At 47.4% G+C, this 21,597-nt stretch overlaps 1 protein-coding gene across 6 annotated transcripts in view; it reads left to right on the top strand.

Annotated features, from left to right (window-relative positions):
- The window catches only part of CCDC150 (coiled-coil domain containing 150), a 389,117-nt gene that overhangs the window by 242,805 nt on the left and 124,715 nt on the right, over positions 1–21,597 (top strand). For all 6 annotated transcript variants that reach the window (XM_063916595.1, XM_063916594.1, XM_063916598.1 and 3 more), the window contains one exon: positions 13,098–13,191. In XM_063916595.1, the coding sequence (XP_063772665.1) occupies positions 13,098–13,191 (94 nt within the window). The remainder of the gene's footprint in view (positions 1–13,097; positions 13,192–21,597) is intronic.

The raw sequence follows: 21,597 nt of genomic DNA on the forward strand, positions 1-21,597 counted from the left end.
GCAGACTATTGCGCGCTGGATTTGTAATATGATTCAGCAGGCTCATTCTACGGCAGGATTGCCGTTACCGAAATCGGTGAAAGCCCATTCTACCAGAAAGGTGGGCTCATCCTGGGCGGCTACCCGTGGAGTCTCGTGTTACAACTTTGCCGAGCTGCTACTTGGTCGGGTTTAAACACCTTTGCGAAGTTTTACAAGTTTGATACCCTGGCTGAGGAGGACCTCTTGTTTGGTCAATCGGTGCCGCAGAGTCAGCCGCACTCTCCCGCCCGTTCTAGAGCTTTGGTATAAACCCCATGGTTCTTGAAGCATCCCCAGCATCCTCTAGGACGTATGAGAAAATAGGATTTTAATACCTACCGGTAAATTCTTTTCTCTTAGTCCGTAGAGGATGCTGGGCGCCAGTCCCAGTGCGGGCTGTATCTGCAGTTTGGTTATAGTTACGCTCATGTTGCGTTGAGTTCAGTCAATCTGTGACTGTTGTTGGTCATGCCGTTGCATGCGTTGTTGTTGAATGCCATGTTGTACGGCGTGTTGGAGGTGTGAGCTGGTATGTATCTCACCTTAGTTTAAAATAAATAAATCCTTTTCCTCGAAATGTCCGTCTCCCTGGGCACAGTTCCTATAACTGAAGTCTGGAGGAGGGGCATAGAGGGAGGAGCCAGTTCACACCTATTCAAAGTCTTATAGTGTGCCCATGTCTCCTGCGGATCCCGTATATACCCCATGGTTCTTGAAGCATCCCCAGCATCCTCTACGGACTAAGAGAAAAGGATTTACCGGTAGGTATTAAAATCCTATTTTCTTTCGTTGGAATTTCTGTTGGAATATTTTCCTGAGAGAGGCAGCGAAAAACTCCTTTTCGGTATCTTTCCACTGGAATTTTTGTAGGGTGAAAAATATAATACTTCAATAACTATTGCTCACCCTTTCCAGTGGAAGCCCACCAGGGAGATTTCCCGACGTTATCAAAGAAAAACCCCTTGTTTACACAATCACGCCTGTGTATGCTTTCCACAGCGCATATGATACAATAGTATCACGTTGTGCTGTGTAGAACACACGGGCGTGCGGTTCAATCGCACAGCGTATAGATACTTGTTATCTATCCGCCCTACGATCGCTGTTAACTGAAACACCTAGACTACCTAGATTTGGGCCACCTAGATCACCTAGACCACTTCAGACCACCTAGATCACCTAGACAATACATAGGGTTGTGAACCCTTACGCCGCTGAGCCTCTACTAACTCAGTGTTTCCACGGGACCCTGATTTCTCCTTGGGGTTCAATACATCCACTCCTACTTTCACTCACTCAAATACACTGTTTTTCTTTTCTATACAGAAAATATCACTCCTTTTGACTAGTAGTTTTATCCCAGAGGTAATACAGTTTAAACAAAGTATTAAGGTAACCTGCTTTTGAAATCGGATAGTTATGTGCTATTGTATTAAATGTATACTATCCCGCCTTTAATTGAACAGCTATCGTGTGATTTGTACTTTGCGTCCGCAATCCTATGCAACCTTGCGTAAACACGCGACCATGCGTGCCTTTCCTGTACTTTGTCCGTACCACGTGTACAAACGTGCTTCCGCAATTCAACAAACCACACAGTCTCTATAAATGTGAGCAATAAAAGCTACTATCGCTCACAAACACACCCCACAGTTTTTCTGTATAAACCTTTAACGACTAGGCCAGAACTGCGTTTTGGTTTTATAATTATACACTTATTTCAAATTTATCTATATAGCAAACAAATGTATCCGATTTCACACAGGTCTAAAATGACTAGTAACCTATGGCAACAATATGTGAGAGAGTATGCAAAGTATCAGTACACTCTGTGTATGCCTTTTGGTGCCCAAAAAATTTGACACAGTTTTTAAATAGCCTTTTTTTCTGTTTACACATGGATTTTTAAATAGCTTTTTTTTCCTGTTTCTTCCGGGTTCTATAAGCACTTCTGTAGACTAGACAGAGCCGACGTGATCTAATAAAGCACAAAAGAGAGTTTTACAACACCCTAGCAACCAGGAAAAGGTTTCACTTAAAGATGCGTCTCCACCCTTTGCTAATAGATCAAAGTCTGCTATGGTCTGCCAGTCTATGAATGTGTGAAAACCTGCCGAGCCACCAATTGTGGCTCGGCAGGACAGAAAAAGCAATACCTTTTACACGGAAATTCGAGCAGCTGTGGCTGCTGCATGTAATCTTTAACATACGTACTTTTCTCTAACGTCCTAGAGGATGCTGGAGACTCCGTAAGGACCATGGGGAATAGACGGGCTCCGCAGGAGATAGGGCACTTTAAGAAAGACTTTAGGATTCTGGGTGTGCACTGGCTCCTCCCTCTATGCCCCTCCTCCAGACCTCAGTTTTAGACTGTGCCCAGAGGAGAATGGGTGCACTGCAGGGAGCTCTCCTGAGTTTCCTGCTTAGAAAGCATTTTTGTTAGGATTTTTCTCTTTTTCAGGGAGCACTGCTGGCAACAGGCTCCCTGCATCGAGGGACTGAGGAGAGAGGAGCAGACCTACTTAAATGTTAGGCTCTGCTTCCGCGGCTACTGGACACCATTAGCTCCAGAGGGAATGAACACAGGTTCGTCCTGGGCGTTCACCCCAGAGCCGCGCCGCTGTTCTCCTCACAGAGCCAGAAGAAACGAAGACAGAAGACGTCTCAGGCGGCAGAAGCCTTCGGTGCTTCACAGAGGTAAGGCGCAGCACTGCAGCTGTGCGTCATTGCTCCGCTACACCTCACACACTCCGGTCACTGTAAGGGTGCAGGGCGCAGGTGGGGAGCCCTGGGCAGCAATAAAACACCTCTCCTATGGCAAAAGTGTATATACATGTACAGGTGGGCACTGTACATGTATATAAAAGAGCCCCCGCCATTTTTTAATAAGTTTGAGCGGGATAGAAGCCCGCCGCCGAGGGGGCGGGGCTTCACTCTCAGCACTCACCAGCGCCATTTTCTATACACAGCACCGCTGAGAGGAAGCTCCCCGGACTCTCCCCTGCTTGACACACGGTGAAAGGGGGTTTTAAAGTAGAGGGGGGGGGGGGGACCATCATTGGCGTTTATACACTACAGCAGCGCTACTGGGTAAACATTCTGTGTTTTTCTCCAGGGACATATAGCGCTGGGGTGTGTGCTGGCATACTCGCTCTCTGTCTCTCTAAAGGGCCTCAGGGGGAACCTGTCTTCAGAAAAGAGATTCCCTGTGTGTGTGAAGTGTGTCGGTACGTGTGTGTCGACATATTTGACGAGGAAGGCTCACCTAAGGAGGAGGGGGGGTGCATGATGGTCAGGTCGCCGTCGGCAATGCCGACACCGGACTGGGTGGATATGTGGAATGTCTTGAATGCAAATGTTAATTTACTGCATAAACGATTAGACAAGGCTGAAGCTAGGGATCAGTCAGGTAGTCAGACCATGCCTGTCCCTGTGGCACCAGGACCTTCGGGGTCTCAAAAACGCACCATATCCCAGATCACTGACACAGATACCGACACAGAGACTGACTCTAGTGTCGACTATGAGGATGCAAAATTACAGCCAAAGGTGGCGAAAGGTATTCGTTACATGATTATGGCCATTAAAGAGGCTTTGCATATCACTGAGGAACCCCCTGTCCCTGACACGAGGGTACACATGTATAAAGGGAAAAAGCCTGAGGTCACTTTTCCGTCCTCATTTGAACTAAGCGACTTGTGCGAAAAGGCTTGGGAATCTCCAGATAGGAGACTACATGCCTTCTCAGGATACAGCTTCCCTCAAGGATCCTGCTGATCGTAAGCAGGAGGTTACCATGAAGCACATTTACACACATCCCGGTACTATCGTTAGACCGGCTATGGCATCGGCCTGGGTGTGTAGTGCTATTGCAGCATGGACAGATTCCTTATCTACGGAACTTGAAACCCTAGATAAGGATTCCATTCTAATGACCCTAGAGCATATCAAAGATGCTGCTTTTATATATGAGGGATGCTCAAAGAGACATTTGCTTACTAAGCTCCAGAATAAATGCTATGTCTATTTCTGCTAGGCGACTCCTGTGGACCCGACAGTGGACGGGGGATGCCGACTCAAAGCGGCATATGGAGTCGTTGCCTTACAAGGGGGAGGAGTTGTTTGGAGAAGGCCTCTCGGACCTTGTCTCTACTGCTACGGCCGGTAAATCGAATTTCTTACCTTATGTCCCCCCGCAGCATACTAAAAAGGCACCTCATTATCAAATGCAGTCCTTTCGTTCCAATAAAAGCAAGAAGGTACGGGGATCGTCCTTCCTTGCCAGAGGAAAAGGCAAGGGAAAAAAGCTGCATGCAGCTAGTTCCCAGAGCAGAAGTCCTCCCCTACATCTGCAAAGTCCACCGCTTGACGCTGGAGCTTCCCAGGGGGAGTCAGCTCAAGTGGGGGGCGCGTCTTCGATTTTTCAGCCAGGTCTGGGTTCACTCACAGGTGGATCCCTGGGCTATGGAGATTGTTTCTCAGGGATACAGGCTAGAATTCGAAGACGTGCCTCCTCGCCGGTTTTTCAAATCGGCTCTGCCAGCTTCCCCGTCAGAGAGGGAGTTAGTGTTGACTGCAGTTCAAAAATTGTATTTTCAACAGGTGATAGTCAAAGTTCCTCTTCTCCAGCAAGGAAAGGGGTATTACTCAACCCTGTTTGTGGTCCCGAAACCGGACGGTTTGGTCAGGCCCATTTTGAATCTAAAATCCCTGAACTTGTACTTGAAAAAGTTCAAGTTCAAGATGGAATCGCTCAGAGCGGTAATCGCCAGCCTGGAGGGGGGGGGGATTGGATGGTGTCCCTGGACATAAAGGATGCATACCTTCATGTTCCGATTTTCCCTCCTCATCAGGCGTTCCTGAGATTTGCAGTACAGGACTGTCATTACCAATTTCAGACGTTGCCGTTTGGGCTTTCCACAGCCCCGATAATTTTCACCAAGGTAATGGCGGAAATGATGGTGCTCCTGCGCAAGCAGGGGGTCACAATTATCCCATACTTGGACGATCTCCTCATAAAGGCGAGATCTTGGGAGAAGTTGCTGGACAGCGTGTCGCTGTCGGTGAGGATGTGGCAGGGGCACGGCTGGATTCTCAATTTACCGAAGTCCCAGCTAGTCCCTACAACGCGCCTGACCTTTCTGGGTCTGATTCTAGACACAGACCAGAAAAAGGTTTTTCTTCCTATGGAAAAGGCTCAGAAGCTCATGGCCCTGGTCAGGAACCTATTAAAGCTAAAAACGGTTTCAGTGCATCATTGCACACGTGTCCTGGGGAAGATGGTGGCATCGTACGAGGCCAACCCCTTCGGCAGGTTCCATGCGAGGACCTTTCTCAGGGTATCTCTCCTGTGGTGGCTGCACAGTGCTCACCTCCTAGAGGGCCGCTGGTTCGGAATTCAGGACTGGATCCTGGTGACCACGGACGCAAGCCTCCGAGGTTGGGAAGCGGTCACACTGGGAAGAAATTTCCAAGGTCTCTGGTCAAATCTGGAGACTGGTCTCCACATCAACGTCCTGGAGTTGAGGGCCATATACAACGCCCTACGCCAAGCGGAGGCATTGCTTCGGGACAAACCGGTTCTGATTCAGTCAGACAATGTCACGGCAGTGGCTCATGTATACCGCCAAGGCGGCACAAGGAGCAGAGTGGCCATGGCAGAAGCGACCAGGATTCTTCGCTGGGCGGAAGGACATGTTAGCGCCCTATCAGCAGTATTCATCCCGGGGGTGGACAACTGGGAAGCGGACTTCCTCAGCAGACACTACCTGCACCCGGGAGAGTGGGGACTTCATCCAGAAGTCTTCGCACAGATCGTGGGTCGGTGGGGACTGCCTCAGATAGACATGATGGTGTCCCGTCTCAACAAAAAGCTAAAGCGGTATTGCGCCAGGTCCAGGGACCCTCAGGCGGTAGCGGTAGACGCTCTAGCGACACCTTGGGTGTTCAGATCGGTCTATGTGTTCCCTCATCTACATCTCATACCCAAGGTGTTGAGAATAATAAGGCTAAAAGGAGTCAGAACGATCCTCATTGTTCCGGATTGGCCACGAAGGACTTGGTATCCGGATCTGCAAGAGTTGCTCAGAGAAGATCCGTGGCCTCTGCCCCTAAGGCAGGATCTGCAGCAGGGGCCCTGTCTGTTCCAAGACTTACCGCGGCTGCGTTTGACGGCATGGTGGTTGAACGTCGGATCCTAGCGGAAAAAGGTATTCCGGAGGAGGTCATTCCTACCCTGATCAAGGCTAGGAAGGACGTGACATCGAAACATTATCACCGTATATGGCGAAAATGTGTCTTGGTGTGAGGCCAGAACTGCTCCTACGGAGGAGTTCCATTTGGGCCGTCTGCTTCACTTCCTGCAAACGGGAGTGAATTTGGGCCTAAAATTAGGGTCCATAAAGGTCCAAATTTCGGCCTTATCCATTTTCTCCCAAAAAGAATTGGCTTCTCTTCCTGAAGTACAGACATTTGTGAAGGGGGTACTGCATATTCAGCCTCCCTTTGTACCTCCGGTGGCACCTTGGGATCTTAACGTGGTATTAAGTTTCCTCAAGTCACCTTGGTTTGAACCACTCAAAACGGTGGAATTGAAATATCTCACTTGGAAAGTGGTTATGTTATTGGCCTTGGCTTCTGCAAGGCGTGTTTCTGAATTGGCGGCTTTGTCGTATAAAAGCCCCTACCTGGTTTTTCATGTGGATAGGGCAGAATTGAGGACTCGTCCTCAATTTCTGCCAAAGGTGGTCTCATCTTTTCATATGAACCAACCTACTGTCGTGCCTGTGGCTACGCGGGACTTGGGGGATTCCGAGTCCCTGGATGTGGTCAGGGCTTTGAAGATTTCTGTGTCCAGAACAGCTAGGATCAGGAAGACTGAAGCTCTGTTTGTTCTGTATGCAGCCAACAAGGTTGGCGCTCCTGCTTCAAAGCAGACTATTGCTCACTGGATCTGTAACACGATTCAGCAGGCGCATTCTACGGCAGGATTACCATTGCCTAAATCGGTTAAGGCCCATTCCACTAGGAAGGTGGGCTCTTCTTGGGCGGCTGCCCGAGGGGTCTCGGCATTACAGTTGTGCCGAGCAGCTACTTGGTCGGAGTCAAACACCTTTGCAAAGTTCTATAAGTTTGATACCCTGGCTGAGGAGGACCTCCTGTTTGCTCTATCGGTGCTGCAGAGTCATCCGCACTCTCCCGCCCGTTTGGGAGCTTTGGTATAGTCCCCATGGTCCTTACGGAGTCCCCAGCATCCTCTAGGACGTTAGAGAAAATACGATTTTACTTACCGGTAAATCTATTTCTCGTAGTCCGTAGAGGATGCTGGGCGCCCGTCCCAAGTGCGGACTTCTGCAAGACTTGTATATAGTTATTGCTTACATAAGGGTTATGTTATAGTTTCATCGGTTCGAACTGAGTCTATGTTGTTGTTCATGCTGTTAACTGGATAGTTTATCACAGGTTATGCGGTGTGATTGGTGTGGCTGGTATGAATCTTGCCCTTAGGTTAACTAAAATCCTTTCCTCGTACTGTCCGTCTCCTCTGGGCACAGTTTCCCTAACTGAGGTCTGGAGGAGGGGCATAGAGGGAGGAGCCAGTGCACACCCAGAATCCTAAAGTCTTTCTTAAAGTGCCCTATCTCCTGCGGAGCCAGTCTATTCCCCATGGTCCTTACGGAGTCCCCAGCATCCTCTACGGACTACGAGAAATAGATTTACCGGTAAGTAAAATCTTATTTTTACTACACGTGTGGCTGAAATACACTTTAAATCTTAGCAGGAAAGAGACATGACACCAATTGTATTTAAAATGCTGGGATACGACCCACCAACATATAATTGCAAAAAGGGGGTTACAATAACAATACAATCACAAAAAGAGAAAAGAGGCTACAATCAATGGTACATACGTTTGTTTCGCCAGTGCCACACGGTCCCGGTGCTCAGTCAATCAAGCAAGATGACCTTCAGAGAGAGAGAGAGAGAGACCGGCCAGGCAGCTTAGCTTTTTATACATTTGGCTAAAATATAATACAATAGAAACTGTAATCTCTTCACCTATAGGTCAAAGGGCTGGTCATTTACAGTACAGGAGGGGTCATAGGTTGGTTTGAATAGGTGGGCGATGCCTGGTCCAGGTGCACTTGCAGTTGGTGTCCACTGGGTTCCCTCCGAATATCAGAGTACAGTAAATACAGTATAATAGTAATATTCTGTTCCTGCGCATATCTATGCGCAGGAGCGTGCTATCTTCTGCAAACTGCTACCGGAATGTTGCCCTTAAAATACCCTACAGTTAGATTCCAAACACCACCTCCTAACCTAATGCTGTCCCCTCATATCCTGTAAAGGTGAATCCCTTTGTTATTGTACCTTTTAAACAAGTACAACTTGCTGGTTTGGTGCATGTGGGCTATGTGTACATTTTGCACTATGTGGATTAAATATAAGATATGTCTTTGTGGCTTTTCCGTGCGAATACAAATGCTACCGTAATTACTCATACGACGCATTAATACGCACTACCGCGTGAGCGGTCATACGCAACTTGCGATTATGCGCACGCACGGCAGAACAAGTACGTGCGTATTTTCCGACTTCGACACTGCATTGGCAAGAGCAGTTAAGTTTACTTTCCAACTGGAGAACGAGGAACCAGCTTCTAAGGCAAAGGCTCTACTATGTAAGCGTCAAAAAGTAGTTCTGGCAGAATTTCCATACTCGGATCGCTTTACTGAGGTCATGGCTGAAGCTTGGAAAACTCCCAGTAAGAAGTTCCATGTTGCTGAAAGGCTGTCCTCTACCATCTACTGATTGTACTAAGTGGGGAACTCCTCCAGCTGTGGATTCTCACATCACTCGTTTGGGTGAAGAGCTCTACCTTACCTATCCCAACTGCATCCTCCCTTTAAGAACACTAAGGATAGGCAGGTAGATGCATGTCTCAAATCCATGTCTCTCACTGGAGCTATTTCTCATCTGGCTACTGCCTGGGTGGCCAATACTATTGAGAGCTGGTCGGATGCCTTAGAGAACAGCCTCCCTTCAGATGCCTCACCAGAACAACTATCTTTTATTGACAACATTAGGGACACTGCATTTTATATAGGCGAAGTAGCTCTGGATACTGCTCTACTAACCTCCAAAGCTTTGGCTTCATCAGTGGGGGCTCGCAGGATCCTTTGGCTTCGCTCCTGGAATGCTGACGCAGACTACAAGAAAGCCCTTGAAGCGCTCCCCTATTCATGGGAACGTCTTTTTGGAACTGAGCTGGAAAAGATTGTCACTACGCTTGCAGCATTTAAAACAACTTTCCAAACCCTCAACCTCCTTTTCCCGACCTAAGGCTTCCTCCTTTCGGTCCTTTCGCCCCCAGGGCAAAGCCAGGGATCAAGCCTTTCCTCGGCTGTCACAATCCACCAAGGCCTCTAAGCCCAAAACAAAGCAGGCATGTGCTACTAGTTGTCCAGCTACCAAGCCAAAGGATAAGCCCTCAGCCTGACAGGACGGGCCTCCTCCTGGGAGATCCCAGGGTGGGAGTCCAACGTCTTAAGTGCACACAATTGGCGTCAGGTCACAACAGACGCCGGGGTGCAGGATACGTCCTTTCTTTTATGAGACAACCTCCCTGTCAGTATTTTCCCACAAGCTCTCCCGCAGACCTCAATAAAGCTAAGGTGTTCCAGGCGGCTATTCACTCCCTACTGCAATCCGGAGTGAATGTTCCAGTTCCAACATCACAATGGAGGAAGAGTTTTACTCAACCCTTTTCTTGGTTCAGAAACCCAATCGGTCCCATCAGCCCATTCTCAACCTCAAATTTTTCAGAGTGCCCAGGTTTTGTATGGAAACCCTCTGTTCCATTGTGCTAGCTATGCAGCCTGGGGACTTTATGGTCTCTCTGGATATTTAGGATACTTACCTACATGTGCCTCTAGCGTCCTCTCAACAGCAGTACCTTCGGTTTGCTGCTCTGGACCAGCATTTCCAATTTTAAGCTGTGCCTTTTGGACTTTGCACTGCTCCAAGAGTCTTTACCAAACTCATGGCTGTCATGGTGGCTCAGCGTTGTTGTCAGGGGATCAGAATATTCCCTTATTTGTATGACCTGCTACTCTTTGTGCCCTCTCCGGATGTCCTTAGCCACCATCTACAACTTACTATTGCCTTCCTGCAGAGACACGGTTGGCTAATCAACTGGCAAAAGTCTTCTCTGATCCCTTCTCAGAGGATGGTACATCTGGGAAGCTATTTTAGATGCTCAAGTACAGAGAATCTTCCTCCCGCAGGACAAGATTGCTGCTCTGCAACTACGGGTGCGCAAATTGCTCCACAGTAGCAGGGTGTCCGTTTACACAGCAGTGCAGACATTGGGTTTGATGGTTTCCGCGTTCAACATGGTGGAATACACTCAATTCCACTCCAGGCCCCTACAACGCTTGGTCCTGTCCTAGTAGAACGGACACTCGGAGTAGATAAAGTTCCAAACAATGATCCTCTCTGCAGAAGTTCGGACATCCCTCTGGTCATTCTGGATCCTGGAATGGGTTTGTCTCACCATGGATGCAAGTCTTAGAGGGTTGGGAGCAGCAACCAGATCCCACTCCTTTAAAGGGTATGCGTTCAATTAGCCGGCTGTCGGGATCCTGGCGGTCAGGATACAGACACCAAAATCCCGCCTGCCAGTATTCCGGCAAAACAGGACTATTCCCACTTATGGGTGTCCACGACGCCCTTAGAGTGTGAAAAGATCCTGTTGCGACCCACCGAGCCCACAGCATGGCGAGTGCCGCGAGCCTGCAAGGCGACTCTTTGTGCTCGCCCTGCTGCCAGTATTCTGTTGGACGGGATGCCGCTGTCGAGATATGCTGTAGCCAGCAGGTAAATCAATCAGGGCCGCTGGACTCCAGCAGAAAAGGATTTACCGATAAATGTTCAGGAGATTCGGGCTGTCTACCAAACCCTCACTCTGGCACAGGACATACTTCAGGATTGTCCGGTTCAAGTCCAGTCAGACAATGCCACGGCAGTGGCTTATCTCAATCATTGGGCAGGTACTCGCAGTGCAGCGGCAATGACAGAAGTAGCACGGATTCTCCAATGGGCAGAACTCCCATCTTCAGGCAATCTCTGCAGTCTTCATCCCGGAAATGCACGTCGGTAGGACGTGCATGCCGGAGAGTGGTCTCTGCATCCCGACGTCTTTCATCTTCTTGTAGACAAATGGGATCTCCCAGACGTGGATCTCATGGCCTCACAGCACAACTACAAACTTTCCCTATACGGGTCCAGAACAAGGGACTGTGACGCAGCCTTTGTGGATGCGCTGGCAATTAAATGGACCTTCCATCTAGCATACCAATTCTCTCCTTCCCAGGGTGCTGCGCAAATTCAAACAGGAAGGCACCATTGGTTCACGGTTCTCCACATTCTCTCCATACATGCCCCCTTTCCACTCTCTCTGCGACCAGGCTTCTTGTCTCAAGGTCCTTGTCTGCACCCGGACTTGGCCCACCTGTCTTTGATGGCGTGGCTCTTGAGTCATCTCTCTTATGATCTAAACGTTTCTCCAGTTCAGTTGTGCAGACAGTGATCTGGGCCTGTATCTATTACAGAGTGTGGCATACTTACTTCCAGTGGTGTGCTCGACGTCACTATGATTCATTTGTTTTTCGGACTTTCAGGCAAGTTTGGACCTTGGACTTGGCCTTACTACTTTTTAAGGTACAGGTCTCTGCTCAATCTGTTTGGTTCCAAATGCGGATATCGGATTTGCCGGATATTTGTACCATCCTACAGGGAGTTCTGAGGATCCAACCTCCCTTTGTGCCTCCGGTTGCTCCGTGGGATCTATCCATAGTTCTCCATGCTTTGCAGCAGTCTGCGTTTTTCAGTTGACCTCAAATAGTTAATGGCAGAGACTCTTCTTGTCTATCTTTGTGGACCATACTAGCTCCATCAGGAAATCGGATTCCCTCTTTGTTCTATATGGATTCCACAAGCGGGTCTGACCAGCTAACAAACCAACTTTGGCAAGATGGCCTTGCAAAACTATCTCACAGGCTTACACACAGACTGATGTCCCTGTACTGGATTCCGTCTCTGATCATTCTACTCGATCTGTAGGACCTTTCGTGGGCAGCCCATTGTGGCACATCTGCTGAATAGCTATGCATGGCAGCCATGCGGTCTTCTGTCCGCACATTTCTTAGGGCCTGTGCCTTTGATACCTTTGCCTCTCAAGAAGCCCCTTTTGGATACAGCATTCTCTCAGCTTAGGAGCATCCCCTCCCTATTTCTACTGCTTTGCGACATCCCAGCGTCTTCCCTGTGGATGGCTATGAAACCTGAAGAAGAAAATAAGAGTTATGATAAAACTTACCTTGGTTAACTCTTTTTCTTTGAGGTTCATAGCATCCACAGGGCTCCCACTCTGTTGCACCTAGCTTCAAAGGGTTAATCTTCTTAGTCGCATGTTCCCGTCACCTGGTTGTGAGAGCATGTTTTCTGTGTGTACCATTCTTCCTTCTCTCCTCTTCAGCTTCTTCTTTTGGCTTGTTAACTAAACTGAAGAGCCTGAGCTGTGGGCGGGGTATGAAGTGAGAAGGACCAGTTCTTCTTGGGAGCAAAAAGCTTAACTGTTTGGTGCCCTGATTCTGGTCTCCACCATCATACCCAGCGTCTTCCCTGTGAATGCTATGAACCTTGAAGAAAAAGATTTAACCAAGGTAAGTTTTACCATAACTCTTATTTTCTCTTTTATGTCGGGTATCCAAATAGCTGCAAAGAAACATCGGGAGCGGAAAATTTTTTTTTTCCAGATGTCTCTATGATCTTCCGAAAACACACAGGTTCGGTGAAACCTGTGTGATTTTTTGTCGCTGGCCGCATATGTGAAAACGGGTCTCTTGTCGGGGATTTGGTTTTGCCTGCCTGAGGCAGCTGAAACACAATCCCAGATAAGCCGCAGCCCCCGATGGCTTATCGTGGCTACGTTTAGCCCCTGGCAAAACAATTACCCTTGATAATTTGCCGCAGGTAATTGGATACCCCCTTGGTTTCATTGTCTTCTACAGAGCTCAGAGCCAGAAGCAAGTTCAGAAACTGGAGGCAGAGCTTTCAGGGTACCAGATGAAGCTGCAGACAGCAGAGTCTCAACAACTTGCAAAGGTGATTTGTAGTCAACGTTTTGCTATTGTTTATCAGTGGTGCTGCATGTGTATAACCTATTGTCTTCTTTTCATAGGGGGCACAGGCTTTATGCTGGATATAGGCTGTGAGTCTGGGCAACAATAGTTATCTCTTCTTTCCCAGCAGCACAGGCTTCTACTCCCCTATACCCCACCCCCAGACAGACCGTTTATAGTTTGGCGCTAGCAGGAGTGTACACTCTCTTATTGGGCTGCTTTTAAGCAGCCTCTGTTCTTCTTTCCTTTTATTTAATTTTTTGTTGATTTTTACTGAGTGAACATCGCTAGGTGTCCTACAGGACACCCATGCTGCTACTTCACCGACGCCGGTGGCTGCAACACTGGCAACTGGGTCAGCGTCTTCGGCCGGGCTCCACAGCACACACCAGGAGCCGCAGCCAGACACTTAGTGGGACAGATAAGAGTGGCTCCCTGCTTGCAGTGAGCCACATTGTAGCGGCTAAGAAGGGAGACCACCGGCAGGGCTGACAGTGGGCGTCCAGGTCACCTCCACCTCCACTAGACTACATGGCAGTTAGGCATTAATGTGGCAGCCTTTTGCACTGGGCTCCACTTCAGGGGGAGGTAGGATCACCCTGTAAGTTCCTCCTCACCCCTTGACGTTTTCCATCAGTGCAGGCATCCCACCACAGTGTGACTCCTCCCTTTTCTCCTCTCCCTCACAGAAAAGCTGAGTGGCCATTTTACTCAGTGCCTCACTCTTAGTGGGCAGGTTATACAGTTAGCTCCTTTCTTCTGTTTGGGATTTGGATTGTTGATCAATTACTGCCCATTATTGCCTTGCTTTGATTGTTTCTGTATGCATGTTGAGGCCGCACATCGTTCATCGTTGGTGCCTACAATGATAGCACTACTTCATATCTTTAGTAATAGGGTATGCAGTCCGGGCCCCCTCCTCCTTTTTCCTCTATATGTGTGTATATATTGTACACTTGAAGGTGAGGCACCTTCACTCTGGCATTGGCACCCCTCCCATTTACCCTCAGATGTTTGAATTAGCAAAAGATTTCTGCAATGCAGATCACACATTTATAAGGGCTCTATTGGAAGGTAAGACCTTGATAAATTTATATAAGTGATAGTATTAGAGATGTTAGGGATCCATGTTATGAAGTCACCTGGTCGTGGTACATGGGCCCACATATTTGCGCAAATGTGTACTAAGAACTTCACTTATACTCCATGTTAATTGTGAGGGTTTTTCTAAATTATTTTTATTATCGGTGTTCTTAGTGCTAGGAGCGTGCATCATCTTTTCTCTTCCTCCAGCATATTATTACTGTGCAGATAGATAATTGTTATGGGGTTCATTATTATATACCCTATTCTGCAGAGCTCAATTCATTTGTGGTGTGTTAACATTCATTGCACTATGGGGGTCATTCCGAGTTGATCGCTCGCTGTCGATTTTTGCAGTTCAGCGATCAGGTAAAAAAAATGGCAAAACTGCACATGTGTATGCATTGCAATGCGCACGCGCATCGTACAGGTACAAAGAGCATTGTTGCTGTGCGCTGTTCTGTAAATGCCAAATTGCTTTCTATCAAATATTTAAAATGCCCAGTCTAATATATACTGCGGACCCCAGGCGCCTCTTATTACCATATATGATAAAAGTGCGCTGTACGTCGCAAAACACTACATCCCTTAAGAGAAAACAATACACCCACACATTGTCTGAGTTCCAAAGCTCATTGATGTATATATTTGTTATTAAAAGGATATGTATTCAATATATCACAATGTACAGTATATATATATATATATATATATATAGTTACATGGTTACAATTTATACAGTAAGCAGTTAATACAAACTAAATCAAATACATACAGTTACAGGCCAGCGATACAATTACCATATTTTGTTCAATGCTTTCTACGCTCCAGTTCCTCCATCTTTAGCTCTCAACTCCAGCTAGCAGAAGCAAAATATTACCAACACTCCATCTCGCTCAGGACCCAGGGGAAAAAGGACAGAGACTTCTGTGTGTCTCATCAGCAATGTACTATGTAGTTTGGGGGAGTGCACAGACTAGTCTAGGGGAGGCAACTTTCTCATTCATGATGAGTCACTGGTCAATTCATATGCAAACGAGGTTCAGCCTTGATGGACAAATTACCCGAGATAGCCACTGGTCAAGCATGCTGTCTTCCAGGAAATCCATTGTTCTAATAAGAGTGACTTTAGCTTTCATACATTTAATCATATCTACTTGTTGCAATGAGCTACAGCTTAATAACAGGCATGAAATTGCTATACACATTAATCTGGTTGCTTTAATACCAAACACGACATGTCTATCTTGCTTTGTTCCAATAATACACATACATGACGTTACTCCATTAAATACATTTAAAACATTATGATGTCTGGCGCTTGATATGTTCAAATTATGGGGCAGATGTATTAACCTGGAGAAGTCATAAGGAAGTGATAAACCAGTGATCTGTGCAAGGTGATAAAGGCACCAGCCAATCAGCTCCAATATGTAAATTAACAGTTAGGATCTGATTGGCTGGTGCCTTTATCACCTTGCACACATCACTGGTTTATCACTTACTTATGCCTTCTCCAGGTTAATACATCTGCCCCTATGTGCTGTATGAAATGTGTCGAATCTATCTCTGTGGCATGTCTGTGTAAATGCGTATGGTACCGTATATTGCTGTGCTCGCTGCGCGTATTTGCAAGCATAGCGACTCATATGTGTGGAGTCTGTATGTTCTCTCTATGTAATATTTTTGACTTAGACAGTCCACCCTTTGGCAGTAAACAATAACTGCCATCAATTACTAACATAAGAAAAAAATATTTCAGACAATAATCGGTGACCTATACACACGTATGTATTCATTTTGCAAATCAGACATTTGACTATATTTGGGGAAGACAGGGAGGAGGACGAGACATCCTCTATATGCACTCGGCGGTCACGGGACCACTGGTTGGGTGTGGGACAACATTCAACCTATAGAGTATGCTGGAACAGTGCTTTGGCCTATAATGTCTGATCTGGGCGAACATTTCACACATACATGTACCCACATCCTTGTACACTGATGTTCGGATTCGATTGAGGTTCTGCTGGGTAGATGAAGAAGACACAAACAAATCGTGAAAGTGACATATAAAATTTTCAAGATTTACATATTCCTATAATTTTTTGAACATTGTTTCCATTTCTGGAATGTATGCTAGGTCTGTTTAGTGTCCTTCCTAAATAACATAAACCTTCGGCGTTCGGGGGGAGCCACTCATAAAGCTTTCTTCTACATATATTAATGAGCTCTTTATCTGCAATGTGTGAATAGCCATTGTCTGATTGTTCCGGATTACCTCCCAATTTCCTGAAATTGTTGAGATTTAAACATTCCAAGGATTTATCTATGGTACTGGTGGATCTTAAGGCTAGGGGGTCTAGTTATATTATATTCTTTGTCCACCGGTCCCCTCCCCCTTCCGTGTAATTCAAGTACCTCAGCTAAAAAAAAAATATGGCACTAATCCTGCATCTTTTCGTCTTAGAGGTACCTGTGAGCACATCCAACATTCCGTTTGGTTTAAGACCTTTACCCACTAGTGAGTGGTAATCACTCAAGGGATGTCTGTCACCTTATTGCTAGACTGACATCTCTGGATGCTCTCATCTTCAAATATGGGGTCACAATAACTACAAAATATTGTATTCCTCAGACAATAGCCTATCACGTTACCTCCGAACTCCGTAACTACTAGACCTTTGATTTTCTCTGGCTTTAACAAACTGATCGGCTAATCTTGGGATCCTATAAGGAAATCACTCCTTCCTCCAGAACCAGTTCCAGTCCCACACTCGACTTCTTATGAAAAACCTCGCAAAAATAGAATGTCCTGAAAAAAAATGTTTGTCAGCGGGAAAGAGAGAAAAGAGAAATAGAACAAAACAACTCTTGTCCACAGCAAATCAATTACGACGACTGGTCTTTCTGTGATCCTGTAGCATGCTCAGGTAGTGTTCAACAGTGCCGCCTCTCAGTCTTCACGGAACAGACTCTCTGGTGATACTTTTGCGATCTCACTCCATTTACGAGTTCCTTCCAGACTACCGACTTTCCTGCAATGGGAATCGTGGACCCAAATCGTTCTCTCGGCTACTTTCACTGGGATAGTGCTGCCAACAAAACTTAGTACGGTCCTTCCCACCTGTCTATTAGGCAAGCTGAGCGTAAGAACAATCACACAGCCTCTTGGTTCACAATCAAGACAGCTAGTATTTGGCATACCAGCAATCAACAGTTTCAAGTTCTTTTGTCAAGTTCTCAAATGCTGGCTCATCTCGATAAAGTACTGTACTATCACCTCATTGGTGTATTTCTGATCATTGTGCGGATCAATCATGACATGAGGTTGTCTTCCAAAAAAAAAGGACACAAAAACCAAAACAAAAATTTCGAAGAGGGTGATTCGTTAAGTGAAGATCTGGGAGTGGTTCCGATGCTACATAATACTAGTGGCAGTATCTATGATCACAGTAGTCCAATTCCAAGCTTTGCTCCTACTTCTAGGGGTACCATTATCTACACACAAATTTCTGTGCAATTTTTCTTTGCGGTAAACATAGCAGCATCCGTGGCGGCAGGAAATGCCTCTACCCAGTTTGAGAAAACATCAGTGCACACCAATACATAACATTAATTTCTCTATCGTCCTAAGTGGATGCTGGGGTTCCTGAAAGGACCATGGGGGATAGCGGCTCCGCAGGAGACAGGGCACAAAAGTAAAGCTTTTACAGGTCAGGTGGTGTGTACTGGCTCCTCCCCCCATGACCCTCCTCCAGACTCCAGTTAGATTTTTGTGCCCGGCCGAGAAGGGTGCAATTCTAGGTGGCTCTCATAAAGAGCTGCTTAGAGAGTTTAGCTTAGGTTTTTTATTTTACAGTGATTCCTGCTGGCAACAGGATCACTGCAACGAGGGACAGAGGGGAGAAGAAGTGAACTCACCTGCGTGCAGGATGGATTGGCTTCTTGGCTACTGGACATGAAGCTCCAGAGGGACGATCACAGGTACAGCCTGGATGGTCACCGGAGCCACGCCGCCGGCCCCCTCACAGATGCTGAAGCAAGAAGAGGTCCAGAATCGGCGGCTGAAGACTCCTGCAGTCTTCTTAAGGTAGCGCACAGCACTGCAGCTGTGCGCCATTTTCCTCTCAGCACACTTCACACGGCAGTCACTGAGGGTGCAGGGCGCTGGGAGGGGAGCGCCCTGGGAGGCAAATGAAAACCTATTTGGCTAAAAAATACCTCACATATAGCCCCAGAGGCTATATGGAGATATTTACCCCTGCCTAAATGTACTAAATAGCGGGAGACGAGCCCGCCGGAAAAGGGGCGGGGCCTATCTCCTCAGCACACGGCGCCATTTTCTGTCACAGCTCCGCTGGTCAGGAAGGCTCCCAGGTCTCTCCCCTGCACTGCACTACAGAAACAGGGTATAACAGAGAGGGGGGGCAAAATAAATGGCAATATATCAATATAAAAGCAGCTATAAGGGAGCACTTAATCATAAGGCTATCCCTGTCATATATAGCGCTTTTTGGTGTGTGCTGGCAGACTCTCCCTCTGTCTCCCCAAAGGGCTAGTGGGTCCTGTCTTCGTATAGAGCATTCCCTGTGTGTCTGCTGTGTGTCGGTACGTGTGTGTCGACATGTATGAGGACGTTATTGGTGTGGAGGCGGAGCAATTGCCAAATATGAGGATGTCACCTCCTAGGGGGTCGACACCAGAATGGATGCCTTTATTTGTGGAATTACGGGATAGCGTCAACTCGCTTAAGCAGTCGTTTGCCGACATGAGGCGGCCGGACACTCAATTAGTGCCTGTCCAGGCGCCTCAAACACCGTCAGGGGCTGTTAAACGCCCCTTGCCTCAGTCGGTCGACACAGACCCAGACACAGGCACTGATTCCGGTGGTGATGGTGACGAATCAACCGTATTTTCCAGTAGGGCCACACGTTATATGATTTTGGCAATAAAGGAGATGTTACATTTAGCTGATACTACAGGTACCACTAAACAGGGTATTATGTGGGGTGTGAAAAAACTACCAGTAGTTTTTACCGAATCAGAAGAATTAAATGACGTGTGTGATGAAGCGTGGGGTGCCCCGATAAAAAACTGCTAATTTCAAAGAAGTTATTGGCTTTATACCCTTTCCCGCCAGAGGTTAGGGAGCGCTGGGAAACACCTCCTAGGGTGGACAAAGCGCTAACACGCTTATCAAAACAAGTGGCGTTACCCTCTCCTGAGACGGCCGCACTTAAAGATCCATCAGATAGGAGGATGGAAAATATCCAAAAAGGTATATACACACATGCAGGTGTTATACTACGACCAGCTATTGCGACTGCCTGGATGTGCAGTGCTGGGGTAGTTTGGTCAGAGTCCCTGATCGAAAATATTGATACCCTGGACGGGGACAATATTTTACTGTCGTTAGAACAAATAAAGGATGCATTTCTTTATATGCGTGATGCACAGAGAGATATCTGCACACTGGCATCACGGGTAAGTGCTATGTCCATTTCGGCCAGAAGAGCTTTATGGACACGACAGTGGACAGGCGATGCGTAGAGGAGTTATTTGGGGTCGGTCTATCGGATTTGGTGGCCACGGCTACGGCCGGGAAATCCACCTTTCTACCTCAAGTCACTCCCCAACAGAAAAAGGCACCGACTTTTCAACCGCAGCCTTTTCGTTCCTTTAAAAATAAGAGAGCAAAGGGCTATTCATATCTGCCACGAGGCAGAGGACGAGGGAAGAGACAGCAACATGCAGCTCCTTCCCAGGAACAGAAGCCCTCCCCGGCTTCTACAAAAGCCTCAGCATGACGCTGGGGCTTCGCAAGCGGACTTGGGGGCGGTAGGCGGTCGTCTCAAAAATTACAGCGCGCAGTGGGCTCACTCGCAGGTAAATCCCTGGATCCTGCAGATAATATCTCAGGGGTACAGGTTGAAATTAGAGACAGAGCCACCTCGCCGTTTCCTGAAGTCGGCTTTACCAACGTCCCCCTCAGAAAGGGAGACGGTTTTGGAAGCCATTCACAAGCTGTATTCTCAGCAGGTGATAGTCAAGGTACCTCTTCTACAACAAGGGAAGGGGTATTATTCCACTCTTTTGGTGGTACCGAAGCCGGATGGCTCGGTAAGGCCTATTCTAAATCTGAAGTCCTTGAACCTGTACATAAAGAGGTTCAAGTTCAAGATGGAGTCACTCAGAGCAGTGATAGCGAACCTGGAAGAAGGGGACTTTATGGTATCCTTGGACATCAAGGATGCGTATCTCCACGTCCCAATTACCCCTCACACCAGGGGTACCTCAGGTTCGTTGTACAAAACTGTCACTATCAGTTTCAGACGCTGCCGTTTGGTTTGTCCACGGCACCTCGGGTCTTTACAAAGGTAATGGCCGAGATAATATTTCTTCTTCGAAGAAAAGGCGTATTAATTATCCCATACTTGGACGATCTCTTAATAAGGACAAGGTCCAGAGAACAGCTAGAGATGGGTTTAGCACTATCTCAAGAGGTGCTAAAGCAGCACGGATGGATTCTGAATATTCCAAAATCCCAATTAATGCCGACAACTCGTCTGCTGTTCCTGGGGATGATTCTGGACACAGTTCAGAAAAAGGTTTTTCTTCCCGAAGAAAAAGCCAAGGAGTTATCTGACCTGGTCAGGAACCTCCTAAAACCAGGAAAGGTGTCTGTACATCAATGCACAAGAGTCCTGGGAAAAAATGGTAGCTTCTTACGAAGCAATCCCTTTCGGCAGATTCCATGCAAAGGGATCTGTTGGACAAATGGTCAGGGTCGCATCTTCAGATGCACCTGCGGATAACCCTGTCGCCGAGGACAAGGGTATCCCTTCTGTGGTGGTTGCAGGAGGCTCATCTATTGGAGGGCCGCAGATTCGGCATGCAGGATTGGATCCTGGTGACCACGGATGCCAGCCTGAGAGGCTGGGGAGCAGTCACACAGGGAAGAAATTTCCAGGGAGTGTGGTCGAGCCTGAAAAAGTCTCTTCACATAAGCATTCTGGAACTAAGAGCAATCTACAATGCTCTAAGCCAGGCGGAACCTCTGCTTCAAGGAAGACCGGTGTTGATCCAGTCGGACAACATCACGGCAGTCGCCCATGTAAACAGACAGGGCGGCACAAGAAACAGAATGGCAGAAGCTGCCAGGATCCTTCGCTGGGCGGAGAATCACGTGATAGCACTGTCAGCAGTATTCATCCCGGGCGTGGACAACTGGGAAGCAGACTTCCTCAGCAGACACGACCTTCACCCGGGAGAGTGGGTACTTCATCCAGAAGTTTTCCACATG

The sequence above is a fragment of the Pseudophryne corroboree genome, chromosome 4 (assembly GCF_028390025.1).
Source record: "Pseudophryne corroboree isolate aPseCor3 chromosome 4, aPseCor3.hap2, whole genome shotgun sequence".
Taxonomy (NCBI): domain Eukaryota; kingdom Metazoa; phylum Chordata; class Amphibia; order Anura; family Myobatrachidae; genus Pseudophryne; species Pseudophryne corroboree.